The 7,606-nt window shown below is 31.0% G+C and overlaps 1 protein-coding gene across 2 annotated transcripts in view; it reads left to right on the top strand.

Moving 5' to 3' along the window:
- The first annotated feature begins 5,880 nt into the window (after positions 1 to 5,880).
- LOC106464571 (synaptic vesicle membrane protein VAT-1 homolog-like) overlaps positions 5,881 to 7,606 on the top strand; it is a 29,491-nt gene continuing 27,765 nt past the window's right edge. Inside the window, exon 1 of one of the 2 annotated variants that reach the window (XM_022392310.1) lies at positions 5,881 to 6,146. In XM_022392310.1, the coding sequence (XP_022248018.1) occupies positions 5,941 to 6,146 (206 nt within the window). In that variant the 5' untranslated portion in view covers positions 5,881 to 5,940. The remainder of the gene's footprint in view (positions 6,147 to 7,606) is intronic. The other variant, XM_013924721.2, reaches the window with a different exon arrangement.

The following is a 7,606-nucleotide window of genomic DNA, read 5'->3' as shown; positions in this document are numbered from 1 at the left end:
TTTTATATTACCATGTTTACCAAGATGTCTTTTAACTTCTAAGGTGTTGGCTGAAAATCTGCTGAATGAAGATTTATTCTTCTGATTTTTCCATTTCGAAATAGTACAACATTATGACAAACCAGTTCGTCATCAACTTGACACACCTAATCCTACTTTTATTCTAAAACTAATTCACTTTTATGGTCGAATTTTTCCAAGCTTCTAATTCTCTGCAAATTGCAGTGAACTCTTCTGGCTATTCATGATGTATACGAACTCACTTGAAGTAAATATATAGTAGAGACGGTTATTCTACCAATATACCACTTCTCAGTGCTTCAGTGAGAGACAATTGTCAACCACAGTACAAATCTTGAATTCATCTAGTCCAACCTACCTCAGTTTATATATTTATTAGTCTAACTATTTATCTGAGAGTGATCCAAACCAACTGTTTATCTTTATATTCATAGTCAACAGACTTTTGACAGTTACTAAGAAAAGAAACAAAGCTATTCAAGTTGATTTATCTCTACCTGATGATAAAATTGATTTCTCTGGCGATAATGAGCAGAATGATAACATTCTGATCATTTGGCTTCAAAATCCGCTAGTGTCTCATCTTTTTGTTGTTGTTTGATCTCTTTACACAATCTTAGAAGCTGACAACAATTCAATAAATCACAACGATTTCAGACATCTATTTACGATGTTACTTTATATTTTTGTACCTAAATTCAGCTCATTTCCATCACGGAAAATTTAAGTCAGCTTCTTCCTCTGTATGAATCACCTGTTACATCACAGAGGTTATTTACATAAACGTTAAAATACTCTCCGATCTGCTCTTCTTCTTGTGAATTATTATTTGTGATATTTCAACTTTTCCATTTATTCGTGTTTTTTTTTAATTCATTTATTGGTTCATACCATTATTAATCCACCTTTTCTTCATTTTGTTTTGTACTTGTTATTATTCGCTTGGCGCAGATAGTCTAGTTGCTTTGCGCCAAAATTCGTCAAGAACCAACCAATCGCTTGGTTTCTTATCAAATTTCTCATTTTCCATGGATGAAGAAGGAAATATTATTTCTATGTATCTCGAGATTTCTACTGAACTTTTACCACTATAAAGTAACTAAATTCAGTATCAACATTCCATTGTATGCAAATACTACACCACTATACATCTTTAATTTTTACAGAATCATACATTTTTCTGAAGTTCTAACTCGAAACAAACTAAATTCTTTGGATGTCGACCCTAGGCGTCCCTTCTTATAGCATGATTCAGTGGAAAAAACTGTTTCGTGGGATAATTGCATATTGTCCATATTACTTCTTGCATGTAGGACTGTTCTATGATTTCAAATTCGATGACGAGGAACCCACTTTGAGACTAATAATAGTTGGATGATGAATTACCTGATGATGACAAAACCTTGTCGAAACGTTGTACATTTGCTGTTATGTTAAACTTATATTAAAGTTTTTCTTCATTACTCATTCAAGCCATCTCCAACCATTATTGCTCTATGATTTGTCACATGAAACAAAGCTACTTCGAGACAATTGTGAGATCATTTTGAGATGTGTGTCAGCTAAAGAAAGAAAATGTGACTTGTGAGAGCAGTTTTCGTGATTTTAGGCATAACTAGTTGTAAAGTGGTTGCGGCGATCATCTTGATGATCGAGTGTGCCTCTATTTTCTTCACTTCCAGTTAAGCAATCAAATCGTTTTACTTTAGTTTACTTTCAAGGAAATTTTATTTTCACCTTCATTCAATAAATACACCAACTTTAATTTACTTTTATTTAAATATGGTTCAATTTGTTATTTTCTTTATCTGTTTATTTCATTTAAACCTAACAGAATTTAATCTCCACGATCAGCCATTGTGACTGTTTTTTATTTTCCTGTCATATTGTAAATAAAGTTTATTTCCATTTAATTTCACATCTTTTCTTGTCTGTAATTCCATTGCAGCAAATCACTACACCCGTTCTGTCTCATACTAATTCTGTGAGTCTACTGTTGTTGTGACGATCAACTAGCTATGTATTTGGTTGACTGATGGAATGGCAAATCCTATGAACGCTTCATTTTGAAACCCAGTCTCTAACACCGTACCGTCCTTAGCTATTAATGGGACCTCACATTACAAGTTCGTCTTCAGTTCATCCTTGATCATTATCTGTACTAAAATTGATATCTCTGGAGTTTTTACTCCTATGTATAGGGCTAATAGAAATTGTTTACATGTACAGTCTACTTCCAAGTAAGACTCTGCTTCATTCATGGCCCATCAGCCACTAGCGAGCCAAAATTGGCTAGGTAACTGAAATTTAAACACGGCAAAACTGTAGGGTTAAGACAAAATATATTTATTTACTATTTATTTCACTGAAGTAACTCAGCATCACCAAACAAACGAATTACTACAGGATGTTACCTGCTAAGTATGTGAAATAATAATGGAAAAGTAACGCTCAGTTGTGACCTTTATGTGTTTTTCTTTTATCTCTACGTACCTATCATAAAACAGCAATACCATAAATTCCTGAAGGCTAATGTAATTTCAAGCAAATGTACCGAAATTTCAAGTCTGGACTAAACTTTTCAAGGTAGACGTTTTTTAAATTAATCTATAACGCACACTTTAAATAAAGCGTTAAGAATATTATTTTGTTGCATTTCTTTAATTAATGAAATAATAATAAAATAAAGAGTAATGATTAAGTTATATAACTTGTTATTAATCCAATAAGTTGTAATGTTAAACAATAAGTAAATGTCACGCTAATTCTCTTTATATATTTTGAACTTTTGAGCAATCGGAAACTTCTGAAAGTAGATTTAGCTGAATCACCATAGATTTTAAGTAAACACATTACTTAATTGAAGTTTCAGTAAACTGTTTTATTTAGTTTTGATACATTCTTGAAAATGAGATATCCATTAAAGATATCCGTATAAAAGTAAAAACAAAAATTGTTTGTTTGTCTTTTGGACCAATCTCAACCAAACATGGTAGAATGATACAATGGACCAAAGGGTATGTCATAGAATGGTCTTTACTCAGCCACGCGCACAACAAAAATGTGGTTGTTTAGCTAATTATTCCACAGTCTTGAATGGATTTTTATTCCTAATAGAAACTTACCGCTTTCCCACCGGGGACAGAAATGATGTGATAAATAAACATTGAATTCATGATTTTAAATGTGCTAAAAGTTTTTTAAACTTAGTTTTTAGGTAAAGAATAAAGATACATTTTGGATAGAATAACGAGTTTCAGTTACTTGTGACCATTTAGAGGCGATACTTTTATATAGTTATAAAATTTTGTAAAATCCCAAACGATTTTACCTAATATAAAGTTTATATGTATATATATGTATATGCTGTATCAAGTTCTATGCTCATAAATTTTGGGAATTTTACGAATATCCTTGTTGAAAAATTTTGGAAATGATGATTATTACAACTTAAGATATATACTTACCAAGAATGTTTCAGCATACAATTTTACAAGAATTTTTCATAATCTATTTTAATATAACGTGTTTATTCAGATGTTTCAATATAATATCATCTGTGTAAAGACGTAATAGGATAATTTTTAAACCAGTATTTAACATTTAGAAACATACTGGTATCAAACTATCCTACAGATAATTATTAATATTATTCTGTTCTTTTACTAAACGAAATTTTGCGAGGAAATAATAAAAAGAAAACTACTACTTAGCAGTGAGTTTAGTTTATAAGCATATATTATTTCCATGTTTCATAAAAAAGTTTCATTTATAGTCACTAGATGGCAGTACAAATTGTTCTTATATAACGACCATTTGTGACTTTTCATTCACAAACATGATACCTGCCAAAACACTTTCAGCAAAAATAAATAAAAATAACCCAAACTAATATTTATTGTATCAAGAAGATCAAGTATTTATGCAACTGACAGATCTGTGTACATCTTATTGATGTTTGAGTTTAAAAACATCAGTTTCTTAATTAACAAAACAATACATTATATCGTGGTCTACTTTACTTCAAATTTTCAGTGTGGTCGAGCCTGGTATAGCATTTTATGGCCTTGGATCTTATGATGTCCTTCCTATTAATCGACATGACTTTAGCATGTGGTAGGTTCGAATGTATGCACATACATTGAGTTGGGGTGAAGTTGGAAGGGTGGGTTTTGTAAATATCCCCTTAACGTCAGTCTAGCACTCCAGGGTACTTGAACCATCATGGAGGAAGCATTCCATCTTCACTGGTCCCCAATGTAATCCAAAATTAGAGAAACTCACAAAACTGATATTATATTAACAATATATATTACTATTAAATTATAAAATTATAACAAATGTTTATTTATCAACCTACTTCAATAAAAACTGTTTAAAATAAAGAAAGGAAACAAGTAATAATAATAAAAAATTCTGCAAAACATTAAGCATGATGTGGGGATGGCAATGCCAGAAAGTACAGAAACAAGATAAGGATGAATACATAAAACCATACAAAAATCCTTACATAAGTAGCCAATGAGTACTCAGTCAATCGTACAAGCTTATGGTTATTAGCCACTGTAAGACTGAATAACACTATCAACTTAAATGCATTTATTCAAACCTGAATTCATGCAATTGACAGGAATTCAACTTTTAGTTGTGATAAAAGTTGTTCTTGGAAAGATTTGACTAATTATGTAGTGATATTTTATAGGGTCTTGTGTATTTATCCATACTTTGTTTCTGTACTTTTGGGCATTGCTATCCCTACATCATACTTAATTTCTGCAAAAGTTTTTCATTATTTGTAGTTATTTTCGTATATTTATCTTTTTTACGAATTAATGTTCAAAATATAAAGTTCTCAGTGTTAGCAATACACGAGATTCTTCAGCGAAATGAAAAGTTAAATAAAATAATTTTAGAGTTGGGAATTAATTATCTTTGTATTCCAGTGGGGCAGTGGTAAGTCTACTGACTTATAACTCTAAAATCCTTGGTTTGATTCAGCGCTGTGAATACAGCAGATAACTCAATGTGGATTTGTTCTCAAACAAATAATTATCTAAGATTACTACAATTATAGTAGAAACTAGCTTACGTGTGGTTTAAATAGTTTCTTTTATTTTAGTTAACTTTTAAGAGTTTGTTATTTTTAAACAATATAGTCTAAGTATTAAGTAAAAAAATATTATTTTGAATGATAACATGATGTTTCGCAGTTTTATCATATTCTGTTCTACACCTCTCACTCAATAATTTCATCAAGACCCAAAATTTGTATCGTGTATATATGGTAAAGATAGTACCGCCGTCCCTCATTTAGAGATATTAATAACAAGGAAGGTAGCTAATAACCAGCAACCACCATCCACGCTAAGCGATCGACTGTCACTTTAATAATGCCTCCACATCTTAAAGTGCGAGGAATATTTTAGAGTATCACACAGATTCGAACCCAGATCGTCACCTCCGAAATACAGAGCCCTACAGCAGGGCCAATCAAGGTCCAAAAACACTTACCCCTACTAAGAAGCATATATCGAAACCAAAATTAGTAAATTCAAAAAAAGATATAACAACTACCAGTCATATCGTGACAGTTCTAATTAATAATCAAAACACAAAAATTTTCGGAAATATTATTATATAAAGGAATATTTAAACTTTTTTACTAATAAATATTTCACTCAATATAACGGAATATTGTCACTGTTCTGTTGTTCAGAATTTCATTCAACATTATATCAACATAATTGGAGGCTGACTTAAGAAACACCCTAGACATAGGATAAAATTGGTACAGGCCTGTGATGACGTTAAAGTGAATAGTGAGTTTGTATATCACTACGCCACCTGTAGTTAACGAAAGTACCAGATTGTCATTACATACTTGTCGGTCAACGATATCGGTAAGATACTGTTACAAGCATGGCGGAAACTGGCAATGTTCAAGCTAAGATCCCAATTGCAGATGGCAATAATGATGATCAGGCTAAAGATGAACAACCTTCTCCCCAAAAGAAAATTAGAGCGCTGGTTCTCTCTGGTTTTGGCGGCTTGAAATCCGTAAAAATAATGGAGAGATTAGAACCAACAGTAGGGAAGGAAGAAGTACTGATTCGAGTGAAGGCAAGGCAAGTCACTATAGTAATTAGTATATTCATTCAATATTTTTTGATTAACTCTCCTATAATTAATATTTTTATGAATACTTAAAGTTTTTAGAATGATTTATTCCAAATAAAACTTTCAGTTTATTTGTTATTTGAAGTTATAGTTACAATTTACTTTTGATTCCAAGTCTCCTTAGAGTAGTTATTATTTTCAATCAAAATATCATATAAAGAATTAAACTTTATAACATTAATTAACAAGTTGTTTTTATCAAACAGTCATACACTGTTTCTAATGGATGTTGACAAAGATCCATCTACAGTAGTAATAGCATATTGTAAAGGGTTTTATCTTATTCACAGTCTCGAAGACTATTTAAGTTGGTAGTGTGGGCTATAGAAAGGTGTATTCTAATTGATTTTTGACAGAAATCTAACCGGAAACTAAGTCGTTATATTTTGAAGTTTGTTTCACGTGATTAATAGAAAATTTGGTTAAATGTTTATATGTCTAGTTTTACTAGGCTACAGCGTTGATCTGACATATGGTAAAAAATCAATGTATTAATCCATAGGTAAAGTATAAATGTAACTTTAATAAAGTCGAATATACACACAATTCAGAACAAAGATAGGCCAAATTTAAAAATATTGTGGAATTGTAAGACTGAAAACGTCAAATCAATAACTGTCGTTTGAACTAAAGCTCAGCTTTATTTTATCTTTGTTATCAAAGCACAAAAGAAAGATAACTGAGATGATGTCATAAAATGCTCACACCAGTTGTCATTCATTGAAATGTTTCTATGTTGAATTATAAATCTAAACTACAAAAGTTAAACAAAGACTATTATTTCAACATATGTATGTAAATATCTTGAACCGTAATATAATAAGAGCTGTGATAGTTTATATACACTTTGCATACGACGAAGCATACATGATGGCGAATAGAAGACTTTATATTTAAAATACCAAGATATTAGTTCCGTCGAACGTGATTTTGATGTCAAATGCTAGTTGTGAAATGTCAGAGGTTTCTTGCTCAACAGAAACTTTATTCGTACTGATTGCGCCTGCGCCATATAACCCAGCTGAACGACATATTTTTTAGTATTATGTTATGAACATCATGTGTGTGTTTTTTAAAGCTCAAATGCTTTGGTGGAATAAGTGGGACATTTTTTGAAATACATATATATCTTCTAAGTAATTTGATTTGTTTAATGCAATGATAATGTCTGACCATCCCTTTCTTCCCCAGTATTGTTATCACTGTTCAGGGGAATAGCTAAATATTCTTTATAGTTTTTTTTATTTTATTTTCGTGTAAGTATAAACAATTATCTTATAATCCCATAAGTTGAGGTTTTATGGGTACTCTCCTTGAAAAATGTGAAAATTTGGATGCTCTGATATTTATTACTGGTGTTACGTCTCTGGTCGTTTGTTAATTTCCCGTAAAAATTATTCCCGAAGAA

The sequence above is a fragment of the Limulus polyphemus genome, unplaced genomic scaffold, assembly GCF_000517525.1.
Source record: "Limulus polyphemus unplaced genomic scaffold, Limulus_polyphemus-2.1.2 Scaffold1691, whole genome shotgun sequence".
NCBI classification, from domain to species: Eukaryota; Metazoa; Arthropoda; class Merostomata; order Xiphosura; family Limulidae; genus Limulus; species Limulus polyphemus.
Note: the sequence above shows the minus strand (reverse complement) of the source record. Positions and strands in the feature narration are given on the sequence as shown.